The sequence below is a fragment of the Chiloscyllium plagiosum genome, unplaced genomic scaffold (assembly GCF_037043375.1).
Source record: "Chiloscyllium plagiosum isolate Xiang-an unplaced genomic scaffold, Cpla_swu_hap1 HiC_scaffold_10, whole genome shotgun sequence".
Taxonomy (NCBI): Eukaryota; Metazoa; Chordata; class Chondrichthyes; order Orectolobiformes; family Hemiscylliidae; genus Chiloscyllium; species Chiloscyllium plagiosum.
In genome coordinates this window covers 23,764,101-23,779,052 of record NW_028270148.1, presented here as the reverse complement: position 1 = coordinate 23,779,052, position 14,952 = coordinate 23,764,101, and the positions used below count along the sequence as shown (strand labels likewise).

The window sequence follows — 14,952 nt, the reverse complement described above, 5'->3', positions numbered from 1 at the left end:
GTGTGGAATCCTTAGATTAGCCTGCACCAATGCTTCCCAAACTGGTGCGTTTGTGAGCTGAAATGTTGCGAAGAGAGCTCCAAGGCAGTAATGGTCTTTGCAGTTCTCTGGCTGATTTACAACAGCTGCCTTCCAGCTCTGATGGGCTCCTATTTTCAATGGGATCTTTCCCCAGTACTCCCCCCCCATGCTCTCCCAGATCTTGCACATCCCTGCACCCTCGTCATTCCCACTGATGAAAGATTGTGACTGATGTGTTTTCTAACTGTTAACCCTGATAACATGAACACTATTCTCACTGAGATCAAGTATTGGAAGAACTATCCACAGAGAAACTAAATTCATTAAACATCTATATGCTCTGGGCTCTATTCCTTAACAGCCTTATTGACTAACTGTTTTCCTGAGGGATTGAAAAGGGCAGCAATAGTAATTCAAGAGGGCCAATACTTTTAGAGAAGAATATCACATGACATGATATCATGTTGATTTTGTCATTAAACTCTCAAAGAAACATGTTTGTCTGATCATCAGTACATGAAATATCATGGATACATGTAGTATCATAGATACTAACAATGTCATATGTAACATGTCATATCATTAACATCTACAGTACCATTGATGCAATATCATAGATATCTGCAATATCACAACGCGGACAGTATTCAAGAGTTGAGAGTGTGGCGCTGGAAAAACACAGCAGGTCAGGCAGCATCTGAGGAGCAGGAGAATTGATGTTTCAGGCAAAAGCCATTCATCAGCAACGAGGCTGTGGGCCCAGGGGTTTGAGAGATAAATAGGGACTGGGGGGGTAAGGTAGCTGAGAATGCGACAGGTCGATGAAGGTGAGGGAGAAGGTGGTAGATTGGAGAGGAGGGTGAAGCAGATAGATGGGGAAAGTGATGGACAGGTCAGGAGGGTGGTGCTGAGTTCGGGCTTGGGAATGGGATAATGTGAGGGGAGGGGAAATGAGGAAACTGATCCCGTGTGGTTGCAGGGTCGCAAGGTAGAATATGAGGCACTCTTCCTCCAGGCGTCGCGTGGTAATGGTTTGACGATGGAGGAAGCCCAGGACCTGTATGTCCTTGGCAGAGTGGGAGGGGGAGTTGAAATGTTCAGCCCATGGGTGGTGGGGTTGGTGGGTGTGTGTGTCCCAGAGGTGTTCTCTGAAATGATTCGCAAGAAGGCATCCTGTCTTCCCAGTGTAGAGGAGAACACACCGGGTGCAACGGATACAGTAGATGACATTGGTAGAAGTACGGGTGAATTTCTGTTGGATGTGGAAGGATCCTTTGGGGCCTTGGAAGGAGGTGAGGGGAGTGGTGTGCGTGCAGGTTTTGCACTTCCTGTGGTGGCAGGGAAAGGTGCTGGGTGTGGTGTGTGGGCTGGTGGAGGGGAGGGGGGGGTGTTGTTGGGGTGGGGGTGGACCTGATGAAGGAGTCATAGAGGGAATGGACTCTCTGGAATGCTGGTAGGGGTGGGGAGGGAAATATAACTCTGGTGGTGGGGTCTGTTTGGATGTGGCAAAAGTGGCACAGGATGATGCAATGTATGCAGTGGAGGATGGAAGATGAGGACTAGGGGTTGAGGGTGTTCTGTTGTATTCAAAAGATAGTATTCAAGCCTCAAAATAGGGGCAGGATGGGAGCACTGGTCGACAATGGCTGCCAACTTGTTTATCACAGTAAAAACCAAAAGAACTGCGGATGCTCTCGATCCGAAACAAAAACAGAAGTTGCTGGAAAAACTCAGCAAGTCTGGCAGCATCTGTGGAGAGAAATCAGAGTTAACGTTTCAGGTTGAATGACCCTTCCTGAGGAAGGTTTTGGTTCTACCAGTACTGCTCACTGACTGAAATCAGGTATTGCGCAGAAACAGGCCATTCAGCCCTGCTGGTCCTTGCTGACATGTTTCTGCACACAGCCTCGTTCCTTCCACCTTAACAGCCCATCCTACTATACTTGCCTTCCTCGTGCGGCTGCTTTCTGTACAGCAGGTGATTGATTCTGTCTTGTTTTCTGAACACGTTTACCACCGTTGCTTCTGAGGCAAAACCAGGAATTGAAGCAAATGCAATGCCATCATGCCCAAGGACATTTCAGTGTAACCTTCTAGTAGCTGAGTGGCATTGACTGTTGGCATAACATGTCAGAAAAAGATGAGTGCCCTGCCTGTAATCCTCTGTTGATGAAAATCAATGACTGACATTCCCATTGCCGCCAGCAACTAATTGGAAAATTGGCCCCAAAGTGACTCAGTAGGTAATTACAATTCCCTACATGTCCAAACATTTCCTGAATTCTTTTTTTTGATTATCCTAAGAGGTAATTCTCAGAAGTGTACGTCTTTCCAGAAAGCTTGGGCCCTGCCAGAACAGGATACAGATGTTATTGTCCTACTTCCTTACACAGTGCTGCTCCTGATGTCCATTATGTCTGGATTTTCTCTCTTCTTCCACCTGCCTTCTGTTTCTGTCTCTGGGAAGACACAATGACTGAGAATACAAATTTACACAAGTTTTCCAAGTGCTTGCGATGTATATTGAATTTACTCACTTATTTGTAGAGAAAATATTGAATGTTTGTGTAACCATAATCATAAATAGGAATGAGGGAAGAAAGCTAATCCAAAACAATGTTTTGGCAATGTTTGCTTTGATTTTTATGTAATTTGTTGCGTTCATTAGAGCCAACAGGAATATTAATGTGTATGAAACATTGATCAAGATCTTGATTTTGTCTGTATCAATTTTAAATGGGCTTTCGTGCACGTGAGGATAATTGCACTATACCTTATAACACTGGGCACTGACATGAAGGATGTGCAATTATTTTATATGCCTGCATTATAAATTAGCAATTCTCCTTGTTGTTTACTTGACCTTCAAGGATTTACATATTTAGTTTTGTGTTCATGTGAAGTCAGTTATGGTCTTAATTATGACACACTCCTCAGCATACAGGATGAAGGTCAGCCTGGCTTTTTCCAGCATAGTACAAGATACACCATGTCCCTGGCTGTTAACGCATTGCAAATTGGTGAGAATGTCAACTTCACCATCCCAACCAAACCAACACTGAGGACAGAGTAATACCAATAATATTGGATTTATTTTGATTTATCGCAGGAATTCCGTTGGCCAAAGGCCTTCTCACAGTCTAACTGTGGAGCTTTTAGCCAATAGTCGTGACGTTGTGAATAGAGAGGATGGACTGTGAATTGCCATTCATAACCTTCCAAAGTAGACCAGGCTCTCTCACGGAAAACTGTGGCAGGAAGGACCCTGGGGAACATTGAAGAATGTGGTATTTTGGATTGTGGGAGAATACAGGAGATTGTATGCTCCTTTTTTTAAGTGTTGGTTTTACTTCAAGCAAACCATAACAATGATTGCTATAATGGAGCCTTTTCTTCCAAAGCTGCAATTTAACTTCATTGGCAATGTCCCCAGCTCATTTGTCAGAAGTCAAGGAGTTCAAAGTGAAGGGACTTGATGTATATGTTGTAAAGGAAGATCAACATTCTGTCTGCATCATAACCTGCAGCAGGACTGGCCCAGATTCCTCCAGTAAATCATCTGGGAAACCCATTCAACTGTGACCTCGAAGCTTGCCATGAAAAGTAAATATGTCATCTCATCGGGCTGCTATGGTTAATCTCAGCATTTGCCAAAGAAAACAGTCATTTTGATTCTGTGACTGCAACATGACAGTATAAAACTGCGAGCAAGGTGATTCCCTTGCACATTTCAGGCTTGTAAGAAGATTTGATGCCAGGGACAGTGTAACTACAGAGTCTGTGTGGCCAAATATCATCCCAACTCCATTTACAAGTTTGCTGACAACACTATCGTTGTAGGTCGAGTCTTAAACAACAACGAGATAGAACATAGAAAATAAATTGAGTGCTTAGCGGCATGGTGTGAAGACACCAATCTCTCTGTCAACGTTAACAAAATTGGTCGATGACTTCAGGAAGGGGAGTGGAGGGCACGTTCCTGTCTGCATCAATGGTGCAGAGGTGGATGTGGTCGAGAGCATCAAGTTCCTGGGAGTGATGATCACCAACTATCTGTCCTGGTCCACTCATGTTGACATGACAGACAAGAAAGCGCAACAATGTCTCTACTTCCTCAGGAGGCTAAGGAAGTTCAGCATGTTCTCAAAGTCTCTTACCAAATTTTATTGATGCATCATAGAAAGCGTCCTATCTGGATGCATCACAGTGTGAACAGCAACTGCCGTTCCCAAGACTGCAAGAAACTACAGAGAATTGTGAACTCAGTTCAGTCCATCAGGCAAGCCAGCCTGCTGCCTGACCTGCTGCGCTTTTTCAGCAACACATTTTGAACTCTGATCTCCAGCATCTGTAGTCCTCACTTTTTCCCATCCACTAACCCCACCTATACTTCCCACTGCGTCGGGAAAGCAACCAATATAATCAAAGACTCCTCCCATCCCGGTTATACTCTATTCCGCTCTCTTCCATCGGTGAGAAGATAATAAAGTTTGAATATATGTACAAACAGATTCAAGAACAGCTTCTTACCTGCTGTTATCAAATTTTTGAATTAATATTTTGAATATTAATTCTGATCTCTCTCTCTGCACCTTCTCTGTGACTGTAACATTGTATTCTGCGCTCTGTTCTGCTACCCTGCTGCACCTTGTATGGTATGATCTGCCCATATAACACGCAAAACAACACTTTTCACTGTATCTCAGTTCATGTGACAACGATAAATCAATCAGTCAATGCCACCATCTTCAGCAAGCTTCCAATTTGGTGGGCATTCAAACAGCTTCCACTTAATTAACAACAGAGGTAAAAGGTGAAGGGTTTGCTGCATGACACTCTGTAACATTTCCTTCTCCTCTGCAAACTTATCAAAGTTTACATAGTTTGGTCTACTTTGCAGGGACAGGGCTGCAGGAATGGAGGATAAGTCAGGGAGGAGTTGTTCACTTTGGCTGAGAAGTTAGGCACCAAACAACACCAGGTTAAGGTGATTGAAAAAATAAACAAAGGTGACTTTGAGGAAAAGCTTTCTTCCATTTACCAAGTGTTTACAATCTGGGCCCCATTGCTGGAAAGGATGGCCAGAGTCATTTCAGGCATTGCTTGCAAAGAGGATTTGGATAAGTTACAGAGGAATGGAGAGAGGTCAGAGGGCATGGGATTAGTTAAATTGCTCTTGCAGATAGCAAGAAATCAACAGGCTGAATGGTCTCCTTTGATGTCGACTTCATATGAATCACAGGCATTGTTTTCATACTACCATCGAAGTTTATAACTGCTAATACTGTTCCTTTTAAGTCGTCCCAGGGAAACATATTGAGAATTGAGTTCAATATTTCAAATACATTTTGTTGCATGTGGGTCTGAAAGGGTTAATACTGTGGCATTCATTAGCGCCGCCCACTCTGCTGATGTCACATAGATTTGTGGGCAGGGACTTGGAGGAGTGCAACCTAACATCATGTCTTCTTTCAAGTCTCTGTAATAATGACCATTATGTCAATGTCATCTGTAACTAGTGCAATGATCTGTATCTTGTTAACAGTGAAAGACCAGGAAGCAGTTTTCCTCTACCACGCTTGACCAAGTAGGCCTTGTTGTTCCGATACTTAAACAGGATAATGGCAGCAATTTTCACTGAGAAGAACAACTCATACAGTGTAGTGAGCTGATGTGGCCACACCACACTGACTTAGCTAAGTTTGGCATTATGGTTGGCATGGTCTGGTTGGAAAGCAGGATCTGTTTCACATTTATCAAAGTGCAGATTAATGCAATTCACACTTGTACTGATGAATGCTTGGACATTTTACCTAAGGTGCTATATAAATACAAGTAGTTGTTGCACTTATAGAAAATATCTTTATTATAGCAAGATATATCACAACAGATTTGTGGTCCAATAAACCAAAGTGGCTTCAATATCTATTACCAATTTACTGAAACGTGGAATGTTTGGCTTTCAGAAATCGATGAGTGCTCGGTTGATGCTCGGATCTGTGGACCCGGCCAATGTATCAATCTACCAGAGGGATACACGTGTAACTGTGATCCTGGCTACCAGCTCAACACAGTGAAAACTGCTTGCATTGGTAAGACAATATAACATATAGTTTTCCCTTTCAGTGTCATACAGCAGATTGGCCCTGAGTGACTGCAACAGATATATATTGGCCGCATCCTATTTTCTGCTACTGCCCCATCAGGACAGCTTCAAAGTGCTGATCCAGTCAGATACAGCAGGTGTCAGAGGCCACATGTACGTGAACTTTGAAGACGCGGTAATCATTGATGGGCTAATTTCAAGTTAGGTAACAAACATTTCAAAGTCTTGAGAAAGCTCAAGTGGCAATCATAATCCATTATTGGTCTTTACCAATTTTAAGGACAGAGGGGCAAGGAGACAGACAGGTACAAATGAAGGGGCAGATAATCCAAGGATCAGGCGTGGCTTTGCAGATCAGGAAGTGTTCAGCCTGACTCTCTCGCTGAAGGATGTTGTTTGGATCCATGGTCTTCTCTGCTATCTTGGACCAGACCTCACTTTGTCCATGCTCTTGGTGCATTCCTCCCATTCTGAAACCCAAAGCCAAACCAGGATGAATGTACCTTACTCCTTCTGACTGCAGTCTATCTGTTCCAGATGTGGATGAATGTGCACAGATTCCGCGCCCGTGTTCCAATGGATACTGTAAGAACACAGTGGGAAGCTTCCGCTGCCTCTGTCATCGAGGGTTCACATCAGACAGAGGAACAGAATGCGCTGGTAATGCTTGACATGTTGGTAGGATTGCAAGGGTGATATAGTGGTTAGCACTGCAGCCTCACAGTGCCAGGGATCTGGGTTCGATTCCACCCTTGGGTGACTGTTGGTATGGGATTTGCACATTCTCCCTGTGTCTGCCTGGGTTTCCTCCAGGTGCTCTGATTTCCTCTCATGGTCCAAAGATTAGGTGGGACCATGCTAAATTGCCCCATAGTATCCAGGGATGTGCAGGCTGGGTGGGTTAGCCATGGAAAATGCAGTGTTATGGAGATAAAGTCAGCGTCTGGGTCTGGGTGGGATGCTTTTCGGAGAGTCAGTGTGGACTCGATGGGCCAAGTGGTCTCTTTCTGCACTTCAGGGACTCTACGATTTTAAAAATTGCACAGCAAGGGAATTTGAACCACTACCAAACTTCAAATGTAGCCTATACATTTACTTGATCAATTTTCCTGTTCCGGTTTAACTGGAGAAAATGGGGAACAGTATGTGAAGAGAATTTCATTAGGAAATTTCACACTCGCCAACAGAAGCATGACATACATCTCCTTGTCGGGACGCGGTTTGCTTGACCTTCCCATGTGTGATAAGGAACAGGTGAAACCTCAGGAAAATTCCCAGTCATTGTGTTTTGGGAATCACCACTTGTTAACTCAGGGGATAATCTCACTGTCAATGCTCCCTCAATGTTATCAAAATCAGCCACCAGCTGACAAACAAAGATAAACTCACTCGAGTATGAGTGGATGGATTTTCCTTTGGTGCTAGTGGAATTCAGTAAGAGGTTTCTTAGTCCTCACAGTTTTGCACATGCCAGTGCATATCTTGTCTTTAACTCTTCATCCTCAGTAATTTTACCCAATTGTTAAACTGTCTAGTTTAGAAGGAGTGTTGCCAAATTTGAAAGAACATGAGGAATTTAACCTGCATATGTCATTTCTTTAACAACAGTGATCAGGAGAAGTTAAACTCTTTATGTATGTATTTGATAAAATATGCTGCACTAATCTGATAGCAGAGTCCGTCAAGGCAGTAAGAGATCGTTTAACCTAAACATTTTATTGCACAGAATAAATAAACCACTAATGTAATGCCGGATGTACATTATTCATGCACTGTTAAATATATGTTGCCAGATGAATTGTGCTGGATGCAAATTTTATTTTGCAACTAAATGCAAATACTTTTCTATCTCCTTTCAAGATATTGATGAGTGCTTGAGCCCCAATATCTGTGGAGAAGGTCATTGCATTAATGTTGTAGGCTCCTACAGATGCCAGTTCTGTGATGCTGGATACAAAATGAACAGAGGACAGTGTGAAGGTGGGTCTGTCTCCAGTTCCTTTCACAGATCCTGTTGTACTGAATATCTTTAAGTATAAAGTTGCAGGTTTTGGCAATAGAGTGGGATATTTTCACACAAACCTTTCTGTCACATTATTTTGGCAACAGAATTAGGTGATGGTTAAAGACATGGGGGAGTATGGAAGGCAGGGGAGGATAATTTCTTCGAAAAATCACAGCAGCAGTATGTGTCCAATTTAGTCTTGTCTCTGAGCCACCCATTGTTGTGTCATAGTCGCTACACTGGAGCCAGGAGAATTACAGGGAGGAACTGAAAATTAATCTGAAAATCTTATGTAGAAAAATAAACAAAAGGGATGCACACCCAAAAAAACGATTGCCAAGAGTGAAATCAAAGGCATGAGAATGGGGTGTGGTAAGGGTTGTGGGGTGGAAGAAATGCAGCCATGGCCTTTTATGTCCTCCCTCCCAACCTCCACCCTAACTAATTTCTTCGCCACTATTATCACTAAGTAGGCAATTCTAATCACTTTTGCTTCACAAAGTTTACGAAAGCAGCTCTCAGCTCGTTTGTTGCTAATGATTGTTTGGCTGGCTCTCTCTCTCTCTCTCTCTCTCTCTCTCTCAGTCTCTTTAGTCATGCTAGCTTCTGAACCTTGAGTCTTGCTGCAGTTGGGCCCAAGCGCTTGGCCAATTTGCCATGATCTCGGCTTTAAGAAAAATGGCGTCTCTGCAGTGACTGACCACTCACTGCTCTCTTGAGTCTCAGCCACTGATCAATGCAACAGGGTCCACTGAGAAGCTGGGTGGGAAGCAGAACTAATTCTGATGGCACTGTGTGGAACTGCTCCATCGAAGTGTCTGGGACATTATTGTCTGTCTAACATCAGCCCTGAACACCAAATGAATCTTAAAGGCACACTGGCCCGGGTTGTGTCTTTAAATATCCATCAGAAATCTGCTCCTCGTGGACTCGTAGTGTCATAACCAAATCTGTTAGGAGCTCAGCAGTTTTGTCAGCAATTGAACTACAACCTAACAATTACGGAACTAGGATGGAGTCCCTTTAAAATGTCACCCTTTTCTGTTATTTCAGAACACTGAAATTGAACTTGAAGCTTTTTCAAATGTCAGCTGAATTTACTCTGTGATTTGTTTAAATTCACAGACATTGATGAATGCCAGGATTCCAACAAATGTCCGTCTGGAAGATGCATTAACAATCCTGGCTCTTATGAGTGTGTGTCTTGCCCAGATGGATACACAGGCAGAAATGGCCAATGCGTAGGTATGTTCTGTAGTCTCACTGGTTCTGGTACATCAAGAGTGAGTTTGTCAAATAAGCATTCTCATTTGAAAGTTTCCAAATAAAAATTGTTCTTCCATGCAAACATTTGATGTGAGTCATAGAGAAGTACAGCACGGTAACAGACCCTTCGGTCCAACTCTTCCATGCCTATGAGATATCCCAACCTAATCTAGTCCCATTTGCCAGCACTTGGCCCATATCCCTCTAAACCCTTCCTATTCATATATTCATCCAGATGCCTTTTAAATGTTGCAATTGTACCAGCCTTCACCACTTCCTCTGGCAGGTCATTTCATACACGCACCACCCTCTGCATGAAAAAGTTGCCACTTAGGTCTCTTTTATATCTTTCCCCTCTCATCCTCAACCTATGCCCTCTAGTTCTGGATTCCCCCACCCCAAGGAAAAGACCTTGTCTATTTATCCTATCCATGTCCCTCATGATTTTATAAACTTCTATAAGGTTACCCCTCAGCCTCCAACGTTGTAGGGCAAATAGCCCTAGCCTATTCAGCCTCTCCCTGTAGCTCAAATCCTCCAACTCTAGCAAAACCCTTCTAAATCTTTTCTGAAGACTAAAGATAAAATCTCAGGATGAATTCAGCAATCCTGCTTTCCTGGACAGGAACCAAGCTTGAAGTGATTGTTAGTGAAAGATAGAGTTACCAATCTGTGGTGCCAATCTTCCGGTCCATGTTCCCTTTGAGCATGGTTTCCTGCAGAGAATAGTGAATTTGATCTCTGACATAAACAAGTTTTCACTTTAATAATGTATTTTACATTTTGCTGTGACATAAAAACAGAAATTGCTGGAAAAGCTCAGCAAGTGCGGCAGCATTGTGGAGAGAAATCAGAGTTAACGTTTCAGGTCGAGTGATCCAAAATATTAACTCTTGATTTCTCTTCACAGATGCTGCCAGACCTGCTGAGCTTTTCCAGCAATTTCTGTTCTTGTTTTCGATTTGCAGCATCAGCAGTTCCTTTAGTTTTTATTCTTCTGTGACATATTCACTATAAATTATGTTGTTTACAGTGTGTTGTCATCCAGTTGCTAAAATGTTAAGGTATGAAATATTATGGGACTAATCACACATTCAGCTGCTACAGCAGTTTCCTTTACCATTTACTGACCATCTCATTGAGTGTGAGTGCAATATGCATCCAAACAAAATGCAAGGGACTTGTTTAACATAAAATATAGACAACTTGGCATTTTTCAAGACAGTAAGTCAGGTGTAAAGAGAAGGGAGTAAGGGACTTATTGATAATGTGATAATGGATTTGCTTAATGGAACTACTCAATTTGTAATTCACCATCAGATCTCTTATCATTCTGTACCTTAACCTTGCTGATAAAATCCAGACCACTCATTTTAAAAGTAGGTTCCAGAAAATAATCACAGTCATGACTTTGAGGGTCTTTTCAACCAAGTAGCAGGATGGTTATCTCTGGTGGATATGAAATACAAAAAAAGGCCTGTTGGCACATTATGAAACATTGAGCTGCTGAATTAACCTGATCAAAATGTTGGAGAAAGTCGAGAGATGGAATGGTGAAGACTTGGGGAATGTACCAGCACATGTATACCAAAACTCTGAGCACACTCCACTATTACTAGAACATAGAACATTACAGTGCAGAACAGGCCCTTTGGCCCTCGATGTTGCGCTGACCTGTGAACTAATCTAAACCAATCCCCCTACACTATCCCATCATCATCCATGTGCTTATTCAAGGATTGTTTAAATCTCCCTAATGTGGCTGAGGTAACTACATTGGCAGGCAGGGCATTCCATGCCATTACCACTTCCTGAGTAAAGAACCTGTCTCTGACATTTGTCTTAAACCTATCACCCATCAATTTGTAGCTATGCCCCCTCGAACAAACTGACGTCATCATCCTCGGAAAAAGACTTTCACTCTCTACCCTATTTAATCCTCTGATCATCTTGTATGTCTCTATCAAATCCCCTCTTAGCGTTCTTCTTTCCAAAGAGAACAGACCCAAGTCTCTCAGCCTTTCCTCACAAGACCTTCCCTCCAGTCCAGGCAACATCCTGGTAAATCTCCTCTGCACCTTTTCCAATACTTCCACATTGCACCATATAAGTTGACAAAGGGGGGATGTCACTTGGATTAACACAAAGTCAATACCTTTCTCTTTTAATGAAGTTTTTCATCTGCTCTGTACTGTGATCACTCTGTTACTGTTTATGTGTTTGCTGTTCTATCTCCCAAGTACCTTGTGCCGCCAAATTTAACAATATTGACATTATAATCTGATAGAAATAAATATGTACCAGGATAGGGAGGGAGTATAGCATCATGATTCTCTGGTTAATGATTTGAATCTGGGGAAATAATGAAAGCATCATTACAGGCGAAACACTGAATATCGCAAACAAAAATCCCCTTAAAAGCATCCACTTTGCTATGTGATAGTGTGTGTCCAATGCCATTAATTTATTCAAGCAGTAAATTTCACTGCTTCTTCTCCTGTGAGTTTTCGTGAAATCCTGCATGTTGTTCCATGAACACTTTCAATTTCATTGATAAACGCACGGCCAGTTTTATTGTAGTGGTTCCTGTTCTGTGAATTAATGCCTTCAGTTCTTCTGGTCTTGTGCTGAATATCTGAACCAGCCCAAAGCCAATATTTACTTTGGCTTTGGCGTGCAACTCCCTGCTTCCTGAAGCTTGATGAAAGCACTTACTGGTTGTGGTCTACAAACAGGCACCACCTGCTCAACGTAAAGATTTCGTCTCCCGCCACCCCCCCCCCCCCCCCACGCCCAACACTCTTTTTTAATTTTCTCTGCGTTTTACTGTGAGGATATCGCCGAACGTCTGTCCATTTTGATGAGCAGTCGAGTGTGGGCTTTTGTGAAAATTCCCTTTTGCTCCAGGATTGTACCCGGTGTGCTGCCTTCCCCTTTTCCTGGTTAAGTCATTTTCGTTGTTCCTGAAACAATTTGTTGCTGATTGATTAGATGCTTATCGTTTCTGCTGGTTAGAAGCCTACTCTGAAAACTGTACAGACTGATTGCTAGTAGCTCTTGGGTCACCTCTCACATCTGAAAATAATTGGTGTAGCTGTTTGTTATCAATGATCTGTTTAAGACAACAGTTTGCAACATTGCTCTGTTGGATAGAGATGCAACATTTTAGTGGGGCCCAAGGGCACCCTATTAGCCATATTTTCCCCATTATCTCTGTCTCACCTGCTGTGGCTACGGAGAAACTGCCTGGAGTCATAGAAACATAGAAAATAGGTGCAGGAGTAGGCCATTCTGCCCTTCGAGCCTGCATCATGGCTGATCATGCAATCTGAATATTCCATTAGCCTCAAGGGCCATGTCCAGCTCCCTCTTGAATGTATCTAACAAACTGACCCCAACAGTTTCCTGTAGGAGAGGACTCCTCAGGTTCACAACTCTCTGAGTGAAGACATTCTTCCTCATCTCAGTCCTGAATGGCTTACCCCTTATTCTCAGACTATCACACAAGAGAAAGGATAGGGAAGAGGGTGCTGAGGCAAAAAGAGCCATGAAGTGGGCTGTTAAAAAAAGAGAAAAAAAAGGTGGACATAGAGAGACAATGGGCGAGAGAGAAATGTGAAGACAGAAGTAGCTAAGGAAGAGATCACTTCCTCTAACTTATTATGTGCAATGTTACAGGAGATCGAATCTGTTCCACTGCAGATGTCACCTTTTTAGCACATGTACTGGCCACGGTGTGTATTTCAAACTTAATATGAACAAAGCCACTCAAGTGCATTAAGTTTGACTTTCAATACTTTGTTAAATATCATTTTAGGTTGAACAAATTCTTCATTCTCTGTCATCAGAGATAAACAATTGATATTTACATTTGGATTCTATGCCCTGAGGTACAAATATTAGAAATTGTGATTGGAAGGCAAGTGTGGAAAGCTTGATCCAAGCTTACTCCCTCCCGGCAAACCGGCCAGGGGCTCATCAGGAATCAACTGTATCTCTTGTCAGTTTCCTGTTACAGTAGGACATATGGTCGCATGCTGGGAAAAAGGCAATTTGAGACCCATCCAGACAGTCATTTCTTAAATGGACCGGCAGATGGATGCTGCAGATGTTCCATGATAAATGTATCAGCAGATTATTTTCGAAACAGCATTCCAGGTGTTTCTTTGTCTTTTCATCATTCACTCTCCTCCCCAGGACTGTTTGTTCAATTCTAACATTCATTGTCTTTTGTTACCTGTTTGAAATTGGCCGAGATTTGTCTGTGTTGTCCTTGGAAGTCTGATTTTTGACCCCTGCTCCTTTTCTTCCCCCCAGATGTTAATGAATGCCTCAACAGATCAGCTTGTGCAAATGGCAGATGTTCGAACCTTGAGGGGGCCTATATCTGTACCTGTAACCGAGGCTATGAACCATCCCCTGATGGCAAACTGTGCAAAGGTAACCATTCCCACAGGGATTAACATCGCAGATGGCCACATCGTTTAGCATCAGGTCACCAAAGTAAAGCAGTTAAATGGTTTTGTTTATGAAATTGAATCATTTAATTGACAGTAAGGATGGGCTTGGCAGTGGGATAGCTGGTACAAAGTTAAAAATCACACAAAACCAGTTATAGTCCAACAGGTTTAATTGGAAGCACACTAGCTTTCGGAGCGACGTTCCTTCATCAGGTGATAGGAGCGTGGCTCCAAAAGCTCGTGTGCTTCCAATTAAACCTGTTGGACTATAACCTGGTGTTGTGTGATTTTTAATTTTGTACACCCCAGTCCAACACTGGCATCTCCAAATCAGGATAGCTGGTAGGTAGCCATTCAGGATGATTGTCCTGAAAACTAAACAGATTAAGGTTAAGTGTGTGGTTATGGGGTGCATTCATTAGATGATTACATTTGTGCCTAGAAAATGACCCTTCACAACTGGCTGTTCCTGAAGAGTAGCACACAGGGTCCTCTGATACACTAGAGGTCTTCTGTGACCTGTGGGTACAAGGAGTGTCCTGGGGTTCATGGTCACCCTCAGGAATGGTATTTTGCTTAAATTTTGTAAACTTCCTTTGAACTACAGCACTTCTTTAACTGGCTCTGGATTAGTTAATTAGTTTAAACACTTGATCAGAAGTGTAAAAGCGAAAGCATATTGACACTGGTGTTGGGTAATGGATTTTGGAGCTAAGCATCTGTCAGGATTCTCTTTGTAAATAAACTTGAAACGGAGTAAAGATCTGGTCTCTTCTCAGACCAGCTGCCAATCAGGAGTTTGACTTCCCCAACGTGTTCCTGTCACCAGTTACATTTCTAGGGAGAGGCCCAGGATTTGCATCAGTTGCTTACACAATGCAGACAGCTAACTAAAGTAATTAAAGGCCCAGTCAAGGCAATAATTTGTGCTTGCCAAGCAATGGCACCTCCAATCCAGTTGCCACATGGGGAGGCACCATTGTAATAGAGGCAGACTCCCTGTGCCAACCTGGGAGGTGGGGAGGAGGATATTGGAACCTGACACTCCATCCTTAAAGGTGGGCAGACAGTTACACAGGCCATGACCATGACCC

General features: G+C 42.8%; 1 protein-coding gene across 5 annotated transcripts in view; it reads left to right on the top strand.

The window, feature by feature from the left end:
• Positions 1 to 14,952, top strand: part of ltbp1 (latent transforming growth factor beta binding protein 1) — a 425,536-nt gene that overhangs the window by 224,291 nt on the left and 186,293 nt on the right. For all 5 annotated transcript variants that reach the window (XM_043695510.2, XM_043695509.2, XM_043695511.2 and 2 more), the window contains 5 exons: positions 5,988 to 6,113; positions 6,665 to 6,787; positions 7,988 to 8,107; positions 9,258 to 9,377; positions 13,716 to 13,838. In XM_043695510.2, coding sequence (XP_043551445.2) covers positions 5,988 to 6,113; positions 6,665 to 6,787; positions 7,988 to 8,107; positions 9,258 to 9,377; positions 13,716 to 13,838 — 612 coding nt within the window. The remainder of the gene's footprint in view (positions 1 to 5,987; positions 6,114 to 6,664; positions 6,788 to 7,987; positions 8,108 to 9,257; positions 9,378 to 13,715; positions 13,839 to 14,952) is intronic.